General features: G+C 47.3%; 2 protein-coding genes and 1 non-coding gene across 3 annotated transcripts; 2 read left to right on the forward strand and 1 right to left on the reverse strand.

The window, feature by feature from the left end:
* Positions 1–2,031: 2,031 nt before the first annotated feature.
* TRNAD-GUC lies at positions 2,032–2,105 on the reverse strand. Its single transcript has one exon. It is a non-coding gene; the product is annotated as a tRNA-Asp (tRNA).
* Positions 2,106–3,082: 977 nt separating this feature from the next.
* On the forward strand, positions 3,083–6,848 carry LOC125313373 (NADH-ubiquinone oxidoreductase chain 4-like). Its single transcript, XM_048273147.1, has one exon. It carries the CDS (start codon positions 5,431–5,433, stop codon positions 5,956–5,958), a length of 528 nt encoding a protein of 175 aa, XP_048129104.1. The 5' UTR covers positions 3,083–5,430; the 3' UTR covers positions 5,959–6,848.
* LOC125313367 (NADH-ubiquinone oxidoreductase chain 4-like) lies at positions 6,576–18,072 on the forward strand. Its single transcript, XM_048273140.1, has 4 exons — positions 6,576–6,603; positions 7,255–7,842; positions 11,929–12,351; positions 15,039–18,072. The coding sequence occupies exons 1-4, from the start codon at positions 6,576–6,578 to the stop codon at positions 15,125–15,127; spliced, it is 1,128 nt and encodes a 375-aa protein (XP_048129097.1). The 3' UTR covers positions 15,128–18,072.
* Positions 18,073–18,296: the final 224 nt, after the last annotated feature.

The raw sequence follows: 18,296 nt of genomic DNA on the forward strand, positions 1-18,296 counted from the left end.
ACCTCCTACTCTACTCCTAGTTGGCGATTCTAAAAGAAGAAGTGGGAATCGGGCCTAAGAAGAAGGGCATAAAAGTACTTTGACAGAACATCCATCCGGCTAGCTTTCTCTAGGGCTGATTTCAGTAGTTCAAAACTATCAATTGAATAAGAAAAGAGGGACCAAAGTTCCGACTCATTCTTTCTCGCGCTCAAAGACTGTCTTGAGATCAGACAAATGAACCTATACAGGGAAAGACTTAAAAAACTACATCGTCAATATACAAAACCTCTACGATCTTTACACTAAAGTAATGGAAGATGAGATTGATTGCTCTTTGGTAGGTAACTGACGCCTTATTCAGACCGAAGGGCATCACCTGCCATCAGAATAGTCCGTCTGTCTAAGAACACCCGTGCAAGGGAAGGCTCTTTTGCCTAGTCCTCCTTGGAGATGAAAATAGGGTTATATCCCACCCAAGCGACAGTCCATGAATGACAGAATTCTTTGCCCAGCAGCTCTGTCCACTAACAGATCAGCGATTGCCATTGGGTTCTCGTCTTTTGATGCGGCAACATTGAGATTCCGGAAATGCATTCTCTTCTCTCTTACACCAGCCCTGACTCTAAGTAGCTTCTAGCTTGAGAAGCCAGAGTTTTGGCTCTACCACGTGCTTATACCAGCAGACTTCCCCTTTTTCGCTCAGTCCATCTGTACATAGTTCATAAAAAGGTCTAAGAAAAAGAGGTATAAGTTATTAAGATCTGAAATCCTAAGCAAATCAAGCAATTTCTTGTCACATCTCTTTGATCTCAGTCTTGTAGTTCCTCCACTATGACTAATATGGGTGTATGCAAACTTCTCGTAACGTAAGGAAATTCACTCGTAAGGACTCAAACTGGTGTAGGAAAAGACTAGTAAGAAGCATATAGCTACAGTATTATAGAACAAGTGACATCTATTAAGATGCATAGAATGCCTTCTTTCTTACTAATGGAAAGGGTGGATCGAAGTATTTTTCTATACCCCAAAATTTTTCAATAGTTAGATCTGGGGAGGGATTATGTGTATAGTTCAAGAAGGATCACCAGTTTCTTTCTTCGGTGCTTTAGTCTTCGTCAATAAAGAAGGCGATATGAAAATGACGGAGAAAGACGCTTTCTAAGAATAGACACTTCTTTTAAAGATCGTTGATTGCTTATAGGTACTAACTATACATGGGATTCTAATCTAGTTTTCGTCGAGAACAAGGGAAGACTTGAGAAATTCTTCTTTCGATTATCCCCATTACGATCTACGGGGAAGAAAGGAATTCCTTCTTTTTGCACGCGTGCCGTAGTTGGTGAGGCAATAGCTTACCAAAGCGACTTATAGGAAGAAAGGACAAGCCAAAACTATACACTTATAAAATTGCATAATCGAAAGAGGACAGCGGGATTAAGGCAAGCGGGCTGAAGTGATGAAAAAAGGTGGAAACTGAATCTGCTTTTGCCTTGTGTTAGCTCAGGCATGTTTACTCGTGCTTAATGGAATCCCAAGCTCCAATCAGCTCAGCTCAAAGACTCAAAAAGGGTAGCTACACAAAAGAAGACAATGGGACGTGGGACAGGGCTTGCGTAGAGACAGACGAGACCAATGTGAGACTTTCCGTTTCCTTCTTGTTTAATCAGATCTTGCCTTGGTCTGAGCCAGGACTAAGGTAGTGGTGCTACTAATAGATTCTTCATTAGTAAGAAATAACGTCCAGGATTGCTGCTCATAAAGGGCTGAATAGTCCGATGGGAATGAAGAGCAGACTTTACTAAAAAACGAAAAATCATTCATCGTAGGGAAGGTGGATCTAATGAAGCTCGACGGAAAGCTTAGGATCCTCCCTCCGTCCCCGACTTGGGGGTAGTCAATGCGATGTGAGATGTAGTAAAGGGCTGGGGAGTCCTTTGTTCCTACCTAACAAAGGACTCCCCGTTGGGAATGAAATTCGGCTATTTGTACCCCTTTTCACAAAAAAATGGAGAGATGAATTAATGTATTTTTTATTAGATTGGATTCCGTCGGGACTGACGGGGCTCGAACCCGCAGCTTCCGCCTTGACAGGGCGGTGCTCTGACCGATTGAACTACAATCCCAAGAAAATGAGGTGTACAGCCTCCAAATTATTATTCTTTTTTATCATCGGATTTCATTCGAACCATTTCGTTTCGCCGTGTTGTAACAGAGATACGAATGATATAGTCTATATATATATTTATATACTATATATAGACTATATATAAATGCAGTAAACTCATAGTGGGCTAATTCATGAATTGAATCAAATAGGCCCTTTGAACTAAGCGGTAGAGTCAGGCTCTTTAAACGCCCTAAGAAGCTTAAGTCATCGATTCCAATCCGATAAAGAAAGGGTTTTTTTTATTTTATTTTCCACGAAAGTCCTGTCTTAGTCTTCATTTTTCAGCGGAGGATATAGATAAAAAAAAAAAAAAAAAGGGTAAGCGCCTGGTCTTCGCGAACCAGATATTTGAGTTCCTGGCGAGTAGTTTCTTTTTTTTTCGTTTTTAAGTGGAATGTTCATTATGATGATAAGTAGTCGATTAGGAGAACTGCTATGTCACTACAGGGTATACTCTTCTTCATGTTTCATTATTCATATTTTATGTGTCCTGGGGCATAGATATTCTAGATATCCCATTATGAATCGCCAAAGTCTTCCTATTTCTCCATTGTTCCACTCATATCCGAAAAATGATAAATCAATCAAAAGTCAGTGGACCCAAATTGAATCATGACTATATAAGCTATTCTGATATTCAGATTCAATATAGATGAAATCGTGGAATGGAAGCCGACCTTTTCTTTCCTTGGACCACGCAAGAATTCGTCGTCCGATTCCATTTTCTTGTTCCTGGATGCTCCATAGGAATTCATCGCTATTCCTTTCCGCCACCGAGAAAGGTTCATTCCGAATCACACGAGCAATCTCTCTTTTTTTTTCGTTATGGTAATGCAATGCAAGAGGTCGGAAATCCGGTTGTTTCTGATGATGAAAAGAGGTTTTTTTATGTTATGTGAAATGAATTTATGAAAACCCGATATTTAAAGGTCGGTAATGTTAGAAGACGACTGTCGGTATCTGATGGTCGGATGCCCACGGTCGGTATCTCTTTGATAGCTCAGACGGAGAGAATAAACGGACTCCTCGAGGGCTACTTAAGGCACTTTATTTAGTGCAAACCAGAAGGACTGGAGCTGTTGGATGTTGCTCAATACTGCTATAACTTAACAACGAAAAAGCCCTGCGTCGAACTTAAGCCCCTTCGACTTGGCCACGGGGCAACAGCCTCTGACGCCCCACACCATTGCGACAGGAGGGGGCTAGCCCATACACCCACTGCACGAGTGGAATACTACTTAGTCAAGTAGAAGGGCCAAGCTGAGAGCGAGGCAAGCTGGGAACGGGCTGAAACGTGCGATTCGAAGACCAAGTCAGAGACTACTGGACGTCTCGCAGAGCGACTCTCAACGAGGACGTTGAGACTTTTCGAAAAAAAAAAGTTTGACTCTGATTAGATCCTTAGCGCAAGCGCTAAGTAAGCAAGCTATCTTATGGTTAAAAAAAACCGAGGAAATAATAACGTCAAGTAGAAACGAACAAGGTCTTACGGCACGATCACTATCTCTTTTCTTTTTCTTTAGCTCTCCTCTATGGAAAGAGGGGATGATACGTGACCTGGTATACCTGATCGTTTGGTCAACGAGACGTACGTAAGTCGACGTAGCTCCATGTAAAAAAAAATGAAATAATGGGTGAGCCTAGGGTGACGAACATGGCTCAAGACTTTTTATACAAAGCCCTTCTCTTCTTCACTTAAAGAGGCAATGTACCTGGTACTTGATTCATAAAGAATGAATCTTTTGGTTAGAAGTTATACGGACTTTATAAAAAAGGAAATGCCACGCTCCGCGTGGCACGAAATATGGGGCGTTCGAATCGAAGGGTCATACCTCTCGCCTCTATTACGGTAAAGCCAATGCACCAGCCAGCCGGTGTGGTGGCGAACACGCTGTGCTGTAAGCTAAGTTGTTCACCTTGTAGACGGAGGAGATATAGAAAGTGTGCCGTGCGTGATTCATAAGATTCTATAGTAGCACCAGTATCTTATTTTATTTCACTTAGCCTGCCTCTCCCATGACTTTCCGGACCAACCAACTCGGATCTGCCCTCGAAATTCTCTCTGCATTTTGGGAGCAGAGCATGCAAAATCGAGCAATGGATCTTAGAAGAATTCCACTTTGAAGGGCACGACTCTTTCTATTTTTGCGCTGGCATTTGAGTTGTCTCCCCTCCTCTTTCAATCGACACACTTGACGCAGATAGCTCCGGTGGCCCCGGCTTCTGCCTCTATCAGGCGGCGACCGCCCCTACTCTCACCTACTACGCTTACTTAAGAACCTTTTTTTCAGGATTCGGCGGGCCCGTAAAAAAAATGAGGATCCTTCACCAAAAAACCCAAGGGGGGCGGCTGCCCCCACCTCCACAGCCACAGCATGGAGGAGCAGCTCCTTAATCCGCACTACAGCCAATCAAAATATTCTCCAGATCGATATATGATGCTAAACCGAGACCGAGATAGAGAGAGAGGTATGACCCTTTGTTGGCTCTTCGAGACAAAAGCACTCGTAGGAATGGTGCGAATTCCCATGTTATTTCTAGTCTCGTTTGCTTTCGAGAGCCTCCCCCTCCCCGTCCCTTACTCGTCCTTTGAAAGCCGTCATCCTGGATTTTTTTTCCGTATGCCGGGGAAAGTGCCTCACCTTTATACATTAATTCTAAAATTTCCTCGGGTCTCTATAAAACAGAATGAAAAGCCCGGGGGGAAGAAAAAAAAAAAAGGAGAGAGGAAAAGTCGAAAGTGGGGAAGAAGTCTAGTGCTAGTTCTTACTAAAACTTCTTTATCTAACTTTCATTTTTGAGTGGTTTCTTTGTTGGATTGAAAGAAAGACAAAACTTCCCTTTCTTTCAATTCTTTCTTTTTTTTATCCCTTCGACGAATTTCGGCTATGACCAATGCCCCACTAGCTGAATAGGCGTAACAAAGCTACCTGAAAAAAGGCAAGGTGCACCTTGGATTGAAATCGACGAATTTCGTTTTGCCAGAGATATCTTTTTTTTTTTAAAGATTCTCCATTGGATGAAGAATGGAAAAATAGAAAAAATCTAAATAAAGACGCATACGCGGGAAGGGGGCCCCACAACTTCTTCATTCAGGAGGGGGGGGGAGAGGAGACTAGCCTCATTACTTCCCACAGGGCGAGAGGTGCACCTAACCCACCTACCCACTCATCAATCACGGTGTTCCGCTGACTTGCACTGATAGAGCCCTATCGTATTGGAATTAGGCGCCTATCTTTTGACTGTTGTCAACTAATCTCTAACATGTTCGATTCGACTCTATGTTAGAACATTTCTTTGAATGCTATTCTGATCTAAGTGGTCCTATTCTTTGTCCCGTGCTAGGAAGTATTACTCTTCTTTTCATTCCAAATTCAAGAATACGACCGATACGATTGATTGGTCTTTGCGCCTCTCTTATTACTTTTTTGTATTCCCCTGTTCCTCGGATACAATTCGATCCTTCTACGGCCAAATCTCAATTTGTGGAAAGCCTTCGATGGCTTCCTTATGAAAACATCAATTTTTATTTTGGTATAGACGGTATCTCTTTATTCTTCGTGATATTGACCACATTTCTGATCCCTATTTGCATTTTAGTGGGTTGGTCTGGTATGAGAAGTTATGGGAAAGAGTATATTACAGCATCTCTAATTCGTGAATTTCTAATGATCGCCGTGTTCCGCATGCTGGATCCTCTACTATTCTATGTTCTTCCCGAAAGCGTGCCAATCCCTATGTTGTGCGGAGCTGAGCATCTTCTATTCGCTGGGATAAAGCTTTTCCTCTGCAGGGGCCTTGTGCAGTAAACCCCCTACGGGCGGTCGTCCGTCATCGTAAAGTAGTCCCCGCGAAGCTTTCGGGAAGAGGGGTAGTCTTGTGTGTAAGCATAGCATTTCTGGTCGAACCCGCCCAACTAAGAAGAAGCGAACCTGACAGACACATCTTTTTCCTTTTGGGAGGGTACTCCGAGTAGTGGGTACCTCGTAGGACCTCGACCCGCCTACTCGGGTCTTGTATGGATATGCAGGAAGGGGTGCTCCTAGGTGTGTATAGGGGTTGTGTTTGTTCGCGAGAATGGATTCCTCGTCAAGTCAGTTTGGGGGGTGTAGACACACTTGCGCGAATTCGGGTAACGGCTACAAGGGAGAAATCGAAAGGAAATTGTACCCGACCAGGGATGGACGTAAACTCGTAAGCTACCGAGGGTAGGGATAATCGTCCAGGTCTTATTGTGAAACAAAAAAGCCGCCCCGCCACAGCAGGCGGGTTGGTTCCTCTGTCGTCGCCGGGAAGCTCTTGGCGAGGAGACCTTAGGAGTTGTTGCTAAAACAAAGGGGAGGGGAGGATCGACCCGTTCAGTAGAATTCCGAAGAAAGACTGTTGGCAGCAGGTGGAGACATTTCTTTGGCCCCGTCAAAAGGAAATGCGGGCAGGGGAGAGCTCGGCAGAAGGTTCGAGAATGGGGTAGGGTCCTCTTCTTAAGATTCAGATAAAAAAAGAGTTCCAAACCTTTATGCCTGCACCTCCGTACAAGTGCTGCGTACAAGTTTTGGCCAGGATAATGGGGAAAGATCAAACCAATTTGAACCGCTCACATCACAGTAGCAGTAGCGTAAAGGCCGTAAGTCGGGGGGGGGGCGGCCATAACATAAGGCTATTACTTTCACATCTCTCTCTATAGATATCTAAAGATAGATAGAGAGAGATCCGGTGTGTGAACAACCCGACTGTGCGTTACATGTGCTCTACAGGCCGCACTCTATCCTCTTCCCAACGAGCCCATTTATCCTTTGATTTGGAAGACGGGCGTTGCCTTCGGTTCGAAAGGCATGGGTTTCAGTATGTCTCTAGATGAGGCCCCCCACTAGTCCGGCTAGCTAGTAAGTGGTTCTTTCGGGCGAGAAGCAGGCCGGGCCCTACCCTACGGGCGGGCATCTCCCGCAACGCAAGCTGCATTGTTCGCCACCACCCAAGAAGCAAAAGATTCGAGAGTCCAGGCTAAAAATACATGCATAGATAGTGGTCTAATGACAAGGGCCGACGACGGAAGCTCGGGACGGAGCCGTATGATGCGGAAGTCTCACGTACGGTTCCCTGAGAAGGGAGTGGCTACCTACTGGAGCTTCGACCAACCACCACCGGTCAATTCCGCTTTGGGGCCACCCCTTACTCTACCATTATTATAGGGGTATGGGGTTCGAGACAAAGAAAGATCAAGGCAGCATATCAGTTTTTCCTTTATACTTTACTTGGATCTGTTTTTATGCTATTAGCTATTCTGTTGATTCTTCTCCAAACAGGAACCACCGATTTACAAATATCATTAACCACAGAATTTAGTGAGCGGCGCCAAATCTTTCTATGGATTGCTTCTTTCGCCTCTTTCGCCGTCAAAGTGCCTATGGTACCAGTTCATATTTGGTTACCCGAAGCTCATGTAGAGGCACCTACGGCAGGATCCGTCATCTTGGCAGGAATTCTTTTAAAATTGGGAACCTACGGGTTTTTAAGATTTTCAATACCCATGTTTCCCGAAGCGACACTTTGTTCCACTCCTTTCATTTATACTCCAAGCGCGATTGCTATAATATATACTTCCTTGACCACTTCAAGACAGATCGATCTTAAGAAGATCATTGCTTACTCCTCAGTAGCCCATATGAATCTGGTGACTATTGGTATGTTTAGTCGGGCGGCGGCCGTTAGGTCACCTATTTTGAGTTATGGACACACAAGGCCAAAACATGTGTGCCGGGCGTGCGACCCATCAACCTACTAGCAATGGGGGAGAAAAGATAGCATGTCGCAACAAAAGCTTGATTCTAGGCGTCAGCAAAACACTGCCGTCTATTCCAAAAACAAAAGCCCCTTAGCGCCCCGGGACGGGAGTGGGGGACGGCCCTACGCGCAGGCAACAGCAGCACCGGCTCTACGAAGTCAGAATCGAATCTTTCTGTTGGCTTTCCCAATTCATTCGTGAATAAGAATTCTAGGGCGTTACTAGTTGCGAGCGCTTCTAGCTGCTTCGCCTGCTTGCTTCTTATTATGGCGGCTATCTATGTTGGCGTGGCGGAAATGAACGAAAAGCGATATGAACGTGCTATTTTAAAATCGATTGATAGATAGCCTGATCTGTTCTGATAGATCGAAAGAGTAGGAATGGCTAGAGAGGAAATCTCCTCTTTCTATCTATTGATGAGACAACTATCGATTCTTGATCCATCAGAAAGAAAAGAAATCGATATGTATCTGATGGAGTCTACATCGTACGTAGAGCGCCCAAGCGCTTTTTTGGCCAGCTCAGTTCTCTTATCCATCGGTCCAATGCACTGGGCTCATCTCATGGAGGGAAAAGCCAAAATGTAGTTGTGTTGTTGTTGTTGGCCGCCTCGACGCATTCCCTTCTCCCCCCGGCATCGTCCCACACAGAAAGAAAGAGCGCAGAGCCCCGGCCCGACCTCTAGGTCCGCTAACGTAAAGCGAGGAGTTGAGCCTGAACTGGCGAACCGAAGTCACTTTCGGAACCATACTTCCTACAGCTAACACGTGTCCAGTCCAGCGGGAACGCGCAGCGCAAACGACCGTGAGCTGCTATACCGAATCCCCCGCTGGCCATCGGGGACCGAGTGGTAAGGCCATGATCTGCAGGGGAACGGATCACTCATTCTTCCATTGGGGACAGGTGCACGAACGACAACTCCAAACGTCACACATCCGCCGCCTACCTACCGTTTAGGTGGCACCAGCGATATCCAGCTAAGGTAAGGAACTTCGTGTCGCGGCTGCTCCACTCCGCGCTGCGGTATCATGAACTGAACTTCGTTGCCTTCCCGCGCGCGAAGCGAATGGGCGTTGTGCTGTGGGTCAGTTTCGGGGCGGGGGGCGAAGAGAGACCAGAAGAATGATTCATTTGGATCGACGAGCTTTTTCAGCTCCAAAACGAACGAATCAATGGAATGTCTGTCTATCCATGAACATCTATTCTATCTGTATATCTAGGGGATTCTCTCTATCAAAAAAAAATATTTTTGGCATGATATGATCGCCTAGCCGTAGCCGCATATCAGCTGCGCTCAATATGCGGGTTGGATCAGATCTTTCGCTTTGACGGAAGCTTTTGGACCTAGCGAAAAGGACTTTAAGCCTTCGCGCAAGCAAGCGCGAGAGAAGCAAGCAAAGTAGAATAAGCTTTTCCAGAAGCAAGACGAGGAAGCGGAGCTGTCTACGAAGCGGTCGCTTCCCCCGACCGACTCAAATACAACAGTCGCGACCTACTTTGATTCAAAAGAAAGGCGAAGGCTTTGGCAACAAGCAAACGGCTTTCTATCATAGTTGCAAGGGTTCCAAACCTTAACTACAACCTTAAGTACAAAAGAAAGGCTGCTTTCGGTTGGTTTCATAAGGGGGCTGCTCACTACAAGCTATAGCTCTCAGCGCTTTCTTAGATTGAACGGCAATAAGAGTTGTCGACGTTCAATCTCTAAGGCGGGTTTCCGCTGAGAACTGAATAGTGTTCGTGTCCAAAGGTGAACAAGGCCCTAGCTTCTAGAGTTCGCTGCTTTTCCCAGGCCGGAGAAGGGCTCGCCTTTGTTTGATATGTTCATTCAGTACCAATACAAACAACAATTCCACCAAAGTGGAAGGGCCACTATAGAAGGTAGAAGTAGCCTATAGTATAGTAGTCGGCCCGTAATGCCTCCCTTCATTTGCTTGCCTCCTTCTAGCTCAGAATGCTTACCCTCCTGCGCCAAGTCGATCTTTTAGGCTTGGCTTCGTCCCGGAAGCTATCGCTTCGACGACGAGTCGCTTCTACCCTTCTCTACTCTCTCTGGCAGAGAAAGCTCGAAGAGCTTCCCTTCATTCGCTTCGCGAGAGCCGCACAGCACATAGCTGGAAGTCAGAGGGCCCATACTACCTGCCTAACCCTTCGCTCCGAGGGACCTTAGATCGGAAAGCGCCTTCTAAACCACTCCATTCATCCAAAAGAGAAGGGAAGGGGCCTATGTCTTTGCATGACCCCTGCAGATTTGACCCTATCTACACCCGGAGCCAATCCCCTATCGGTCCTGCCACCACGCCGCAGAACGGGAGCTCGTGTGAAACCTTTTCTTTTTGGCGTAAGAGCGGTGGAACGTAACAAAATATTACGGTCGCGTAAGAGTTGGGCCGGAGGTACGGTAAACTCGTCCAAAATAGGACACCCGAAGGGCCCGGCACGCACAATCCTATCCTATCCGAGTCCGAGTTTACCCCTTGGATTTCGGACAACCGTCCGTAGCATCATAAGGAGGACCTCCCTTTCGAGGTAAAAAAATTGTACGGTACATAAGAGGTTGGTCTTTCTCAACGTGGTGTATAGCACGAAAAACCTTTCGATACAAGATAGAGCCGTTCACATGAAAGAAGAGAATCAATCCTTGATTCTCTTCTTTCTCTTTCTCGAGGGGGAACATTCGGGCGCATTTATCAAAATCCTCTACTGCATCCAGGATCACAAGTGGAACGCTAAGCAGAGGTGGGAAGGCAGCGAGCTCCGCAACAAAAGCGAAGCGAGCCCCTTACTCACTTCTCTCTAGAAAGCCCTATGAGTCAAGCTTGAAAGCCGTTGCGCGCTACTAGCGCGCATCCTTCAGCTGGCTTCAAAGTGCTAGTTGTAGCGCGCTAGCGCCTCTATAGAGTCAGGCTCTTCTGTGGAGTCGTAGTCCACGAGCCTTGTCTTCTCTCCAACGACTAGCTTCCCTTTCTTGTTCCGGTCCGACAACGAGGACGCTGCCCTGCCCTTCTCCTGCCGTGGAAGGACTTCCGCCTGTGGTGTGGTCCAACCCATGGGCGGAGTCGCCCTCATCCCCCCCATTGCTCAGTGCTCCCTGCTGCTTCGCTGGGCTTTACCCGTCCCCGGCGTGGACGCGGGCTTCTATAAGAGAATGAAAGGCTCTCAACACAAGAAAACGCGAACGGCGCGGATCCCACCCGAGTTCGTTTTCTGCCGCCACTGGCCGGCCGCTGGGGAAAGACAGCGCGGCCCCCTCTCGGGAAAGGGGAGTGGGGGTCAAACAAGCTCTTGCTGCAGAGGGGGCCCACAAGCACCCGGCCCCCCTTCTTCTTCAGTAAAGCCGACCCTTTTTTTTCGCCAGTGCTGACGCAGTGCGCACGTAGATAAGGAAAGCAAAATCCCAGTGGGGGGATGGGGGCCGGTGCCTTTCTTTTACGGCCTCAACTCCTATTTGTCAGCCGTGGGGAATTACTGCTCGGTCAGGGGGAGGAGAAAGGCTTGGGCCTACCGATCCCGATAGGACCTCATAAAGGAACGGGAGCTGTTGAGAGGTTCCATATTGCCGAGCCGGGGCAGCACTTCTGTACGTGATCGTAGTATGTCACGTCGTCTCGTCCCCGCTGCATTGAGCGGTCAAGGCCTTACCCTCTTCCTGATGCAGGAAGAGCGGCCTTGGGATCGGCGGCTTAGCTCGCCTCCTAAGAGAGTACCTATGCACTATGTTCCGGTTCACTGAGTTGGAAGATAGAGTTGGGGCGGGGTCTACGATGTGATACTAAAGTATGACCCGGGGAGATAGATGCTAACTATGGGTAGGAAGCAGGAACCATTATGTAAAAAATTTCGTGGGGTTAAAGATCTCTTATACTACCATCGATCGACAGAGCGGAACGACCAAAAAAAGAAGTGAAGTTAGAAAGCCGTATGATAGGTGGTAACTATCTTGTACGGTTCGGGGGGTAATCGGCGTACTCCGATCAGTGGGGGGAATCTTTGGCTCTATCGAACATACAGGGAATTGGAGGTAGCATTCCACCGATGTTAAGTCATGGACTGGTTTCTTCAGCCCTTTTTCTATGTGTTGGTGTTCTATATGACCGACATAAGACTCGACTTGTTAGATATTACGGAGGTTCAGTGAGCACCATGCCGAATCTCTCTACCATTTCCTTCTCTTCCACTTTGGCCAATATGAGTTCACCTGGTACTAGCAGCTTTATCGGGGAATTTCCCATCTTAGTAGGAGCTTTCCAAAGAAATAGCTTAGTAGCCACATTAGCAGCGCTTGGGATGATTTTAGGCGCGGCGTATTCCCTTTGGCTATACAATCGTGCGGTTTCTGGAAATTTAAAACCCGATTTCCTCCATAAATTCTCCGATCTAAATGGCAGAGAAGTTTCCATATTTATACCTTTTCTTGTTGGAGGGGCGACCGTCCGTTGAACTACCAAAGAAAAAAGGGTAAACCAATGTGATCATGACATTGTAGGTGCTTGCGATGGGACGGATGCGACTTCCCGTTCTTGCTTTGGGTGGCATAGCCCGTTGCAGAAGTCCCCCTTTTCTTAATCCATTTCTTTAGTCTTTAGGGAGCTTGACTTTACTAAAAAAATAAGGCTCGCGCCGGGGCCGTTTTTTGACTGAGCCATATCTTGCGGGGTGGGACCGAGAGAAAGAAAGGACGGGGGGCAACCATGCATGGTACTTCTCGACCGTGTCTCCGAGGGACAGTTGAACGAACGACTCATGAATGCTGCCGGGTTGGACGAGCCAATAACTCGAACGCGTTCGGTCTGTTTTTTGAGCAAGAATCACAGCGTTACCTTACCTTCACCATGATACGGACTCCAAGTTCTTATGGCAGAGCACGAGGAGATTTATCATCAATATGATGATGGGAATGGAAACCAGAAGCACGACCGGGGTCTTCGTGGTCCAAGATAATAAAACCATCAGTAAGAGTCACGTAAGCATGAGACTTTTTGGTAGTACCGGTGAACCAGATGGCCGCGGCGATGGAATCTGGGACGGAGGACTCGTAGTATCTCTCTAGATCTGGCAAAAGCGAAAGAGCCCCTAACGTAATTCGAATGGGGACTGACCGCGGAGCCCACTCTGGCCTCGCAGGGCGGGCCCCTGTGGTTGCGAGCTGGAGCTGCCATAGCTTATGGCTAGAGCAATGGGAGTGGGCCCCAGCAGAGAAAACAGTAAGGATAACGAGCGCTCCGCCCGCTTGGCGGGCGGCAGGAGCAGCGGGCAAGTTCTTGGTAGGCCAACAGCCCTGTGAACCGGGCGGGGCACTCGACAAAAGGGGAGCACGCTGAGCAAGTACGGGCCCGCTCCGCTTTATTAAAAGCGAGGACCACTACGGGAGGTCAAACTAAGGACCTATGGAAGCCGGGGCCCCGGTCAATATTGGATCAAACAATAGGGGGCCGTAGCACTGACCTCTTTTTTTTATTTTTTCAATACAATAGGGGAAAAGATCGTACAGTTCCCTACCGAGACAACAGAAACTCGCAACGGATCCTCCGCGCGCTGGGCATACCTCGTCCGTCCGTCTTTCTCGTGGCGGGAACAGAACAACAGGGAAAGACCCGACCGACCTGCCCAGGGCTCGAGCGCGAGCTTTATTGTTGAGAGAATGGGGAGTGAATCGAAAGGCTTCCGTTTTCGTTCTTGGTTTGGGGGCTTTCGGGCTCCTCTCGATCTTATTCGTAGTTGGGAAGGGGGAAGGAGTCTAAATCAATGGACATTAATGAACCATCATTGATGGACGTTGCACATGACACGATCAATTCGACTCAAGGTCTGGCGCTAATAGAAGTTGCTTACTCTCCTAGTAGCGAAGGAAAAGGGCAGGGCTTTTTTCGTAGTAATAGTGGACGGGTCTCATGAGATCTATGCCGACCGTCGGAATCAAATGAAGGTCGAAGGACCATTCGATTCATTAAGAGGCATAGATCTAGGCCTCTTTGTTTGGTCAATCACCAAAGGCGGGGGGAACCACTATGGACGAGACCGCCCGGCCTCGATTCTTTTGCATAGTCCGGGGGCCGGCCGCAGCAGACCAGCGGGGCATAGCGGCGCCCTCGGCTGGCGCCATTCCCGAACCTAGCAGCAGACGGGCGGGACGGGCCTGAATTCAGACCAGACTCTTCTTTCTTTGTTTGAGCTGCTCCCACGCGCGAAGACCGGAAGATCTCAGTTGTCCTGAACTGGACAAATACGTAGAGATCTTCGTGGGACCGGGGAGGGAGTCTCAATCGATCTTTTCTAGGATTCCTTATCATGCCACGCACGGAGATCTTTCCATTGATAGAGTTGAGGGCTCCCCATTGAACAAAGTCTTAAAGGTTAGGTTACTACCTGCCTCTACGGAAGAGGTGTACTTTGTACCGCCGGGAGGTCATATAGATCGGAACCCGGAGCGATAAGAACGAAAGCCCTACCCACAGCTACAACTACTGGCGCTTCAAAAGGCTTAGATTCTAAGGGCGCTACTGAAAGGCTTTAGGTCGTGGTTTAGGGAGGTTTGGAACCCTTCTCCTATTTCGGCATTTCATTCTCTATTTGGCCCGCCTCAAACAAAATGATAAAAAAAAGGAGAGGCCTATTGATTCGAAGTCACTACGGTCAATAGCAACGCTCTTTCTTTCCCGGGTCTCCTTTCGAAGTAAAGGCCTTCGCATTCCTAATCCGGTAGGGCCGGACGCCTTTGTTTGCCCCAGCTTGGCGAATCGCATCCCCGCGCAACGACATTGTTTGTGAGCCCCTTACCCTTCTCGCTCAGTGTTTGCAACGGCTGGGAAGGCAGTCGTAGAAGCGAAGCCTATCGCCACGCCGACCATCAAATACGAGATTTGGCCTCTTCTCAAAGATTTGATGGAATGGCCCAGCCCACCCAAGAGCGCTTATGTCATATGGGAACTCATGGCTGGAAACAATCCTTATGGTTTTGATATCCGGTAGGAATAATAAGAATCAAAGTCCAGGTTGGTTGGTGAGCCTAGTGATAGGAGACTATCTAGCTTGGTTCGGAGAGCACTTGTTGGGTTAAAGATTTTTTTGTTGCTAAATGTTACGGCCTAAATGCTGAACTATTGACCCTACTTCTTTGGATGGGTGTTCACCCCAAAGTGTTCCCGGACTGCATGCATACATCCGTAAGTAACTTAGTGCAACATGGCAAATTTCATTGAGAGGAATCAGCAAAGAAAAGAAAGAGGGTTCCAAACCTATCAACTCGTAACAAGTTGCTGGCTCGAAGCGAAGTAGGACATTCTCCTTTTTTCACTTCGAATCGAATTCGAAACCGGCGTGAGGCTGCTGGATGCTTCTGATCAATAGAACAGGAAGAGGAGCCAAAAATCAAAACCAGAAAAATGTTCGTCGATTCTTTCTTTGTCGAATTCTCACCCATCCAACTTCCTTATGATTCTCTTCCAGAAAGAAGTAAATTCTTCTTGGACGAGGATCTATCGTTCTTCATTCTATTCATACTGCATTCTTTAATAATATTTTATCGAGTGCTAAAAGAAGTGAGAAAGGAGAAAGAAGTGATAAAAAACTTTCTTTCTTCGGACTCTTTGGAACGAAAGACTTGGTTTTTGGTAATCCTGTCTTTCGTTCTCATAGGATGGGTAGGAATCCCATATCCTGAAATCGCCTCTTGCGATGGAAGGAACGCTTTCTCGCCACCACCTAGTCCAGTGCCATTGCCGGAAGAACCGGTTACTCCCCCCGAAGCTCCGCCGGTACCTCAACCGGTTGTTATTCCCCAATTGGACCAGCCTCTTCTCGGGGATGACAGCCGAAGGAGCCTCCTTTAGAACAGGTACCTTTTCCTTAATTTCGGGGGGAATGATGACCTCCGCCGGATGGTGTCCATTCTAGAAGCCCAAGTCATTGTGGAGCGCCATGTGGAGGCTGCATTGGTCCATGATAACTTTCATCCAGAGTCCATTCTTGCGCGATATGTAGAAATTCGGGGGTCTTCTACATTCGCCGCAAGGGGAGCTTTTGAGTGAACGCACCTCTCACTCCTAGGTCACTCAGATAGTGAAAGATGGCACCCGACAAAGCGTTCCCTATCGCCGGATTAGGAGAGCCATCCAGAACGCGGATCTCTCGTTGTAAGATCATCGTTTTGGTTGGGTGGAAGGGATCTCTCTTGATGATGATGTTACGCGGCGTTCAGAACCAGCCTTGAAGTGAATGAATTAGAAAGAACGAAGAAGTACGGAAATGAGACGACTCTTTCTTGAACTATATCATAAACAGATCTTCCCCTCCACACCAATCACGAGTTTTTCTCCGTTCCTCTCGTATATCGTCGTAACGCCCTTAATGCTAGGTTTTGAAAAAGACTTTTCATGTCATTCCCATTTAGGTCCGATTTGGATCCCTCCGTTGTTTCCTTTTCCTCCCGCACCTTTTCCTCGAAATGAGAAAGAAGATGGTACACTCGAATTGTATTATTTAAGTGCTTATTGCTTGCCAAAGATCCTACTTCTACAATTGGTAGGTCACCGGGTTATTCAAATAAGTCGTGTTTTCCGTGGTTTTCCCATGTTACAACTTCTGTACCAATTCGGTCGATCCGGAATGGATCGGTTAAACATTCTATTAGGGAGTCCGGTCTTGACTCTTCTGTGTGGTATTCATTCTCGTTCGGCTCTTGGAATCACATCCAGCAGTGGTTGGAACAGCTCGCAAAATCCAACCACTTCACCTACTTCATTGCCCCCAACCCTTTCTCGTACCTCTATTGAAACAGAATGGTTTCATGTTCTTTCATCGATTGGTTATTCCTCTCCGTTCGTATCTCTTTTTCCAATTTCGGTCTCGATTAGTTCACAAGATTGAATGGCCAAGTCTCCTCCGGACCCTCGATTCGATTGTTTTCCAAGAATGTTGAGCCGGCTATGTAAGCCATGTATCTGGGAGGAAGTTCAAAGAAGGGATTTATTTCGGTTTTTGAACCCTGTTTTGGCATCCGTGGTTGGGCTTGGGTTGCTACTTCTACGGGGTCGGTATTTGTAAATGGCGGGATTCTTACCCACACCTGTTCGAGAATCCAATCGGTAAGTTGAGGTTTCCGTCCAATCAATCGGAGTTTCGGTAAACTGATTTAGGGCTGGCATTCCCAAGTCCTTATTTCATTTCGTTTCTAAAGAAAGTTCAGTTCAGAATACGAGCCTTCACTTGAATCTATCTCCTTTCCAGAAGGCTAGGCTAGGCAAGTGCTCTTGCTATCCCCTTAGTCGTGGATAACCCTCAGTAGTATAGTCTGATTCTATTCTAGCGGTAATAAATGGCCGAATCCGTCTGCCCCTTTCTTCGTACGCAAGTCAGGAACTGGCCAACGATTGTCTCGAGCTACATGCCCTTCTCATAAGATGTTGTCTGTCTTTCTAGCCCGGTACCAGTAGTTCTCCATAGTCTAATGGACACTAAGCATAACCTTCGCCCCCAAAGAGCAGCGCTATGTCGGTAACCGCAGAGTAGAAGTTGGCAGAATAGAAAACCGAACTCTTATCCCCGGGATCTAACCTCCTTTATCTAGACGAGGTCTCACTATCGTCCTCGTTTGGCTTACAGTAAGCTGGCTGCTATATAAATAGAATAACGACCCCTCGATTTAGGGCGGTGGTAGGTGCCTAAGACCTCCGCCGTACCTTACCGGATCCGGGCTCTAGGTGTGATGTAGATTAGGTCCCAGTGCGAGTAGGTGGATGCTCCTTCTGTTCGAGCAAGAGAGAAGGATGATGCCCGAGTACGATGGAAAGGGAAAGAAAGCTTTCGAAAGCTCTCGGAAGGCATTATCTATAAAACCATTCCATGAGCTTTCGAAAGGGCGGAGGCCAAGAACTTCTAAGTCAGTTCCAAGAAATACAAGGAGGGGCACTGGCCCTACCAATGCCAATGATGTGCCTTTGAGCTTTGACTCTTTTTTGATAGGGTGAAAAGACGGGAGAGTCTAATGATTGATATCATTTTTTAGATCTGGCAAATCATTCCCAACGAGGATAAGCATGAGCGAGGACTTCCTTTCTGCGGAATCGAATGAAGGAGGAAATGGATGCGACAATGAATGAAGCCGATCCAGGTAAGGTAGGGCAGCATCTTTTCCAGCGCTGTTAAGCAAGGAGTACAAGGAGCTGTAGAAAGGGTACAGGGAAGCATTGGGCGGTGTGGTATTCCGATTCGATGAATTTACCGATGTCTATCGGAGCGAAGACAGACAACCTCTGGCTTCGGTTCCTTCATAAAGGAAGAGAGTGCGCCCTATAAAGAAAGGCAGGCGTGCAATAAGCTAAAGCTTACCTTGCCCCGAGAGAGAGCATAGGATAGAGTAGAACCGACGAT

This window comes from Rhodamnia argentea, unplaced genomic scaffold, assembly GCF_020921035.1.
Source record: "Rhodamnia argentea isolate NSW1041297 unplaced genomic scaffold, ASM2092103v1 Rarg_v2.18, whole genome shotgun sequence".
In the NCBI taxonomy this organism is placed as follows: domain Eukaryota; kingdom Viridiplantae; phylum Streptophyta; class Magnoliopsida; order Myrtales; family Myrtaceae; genus Rhodamnia; species Rhodamnia argentea.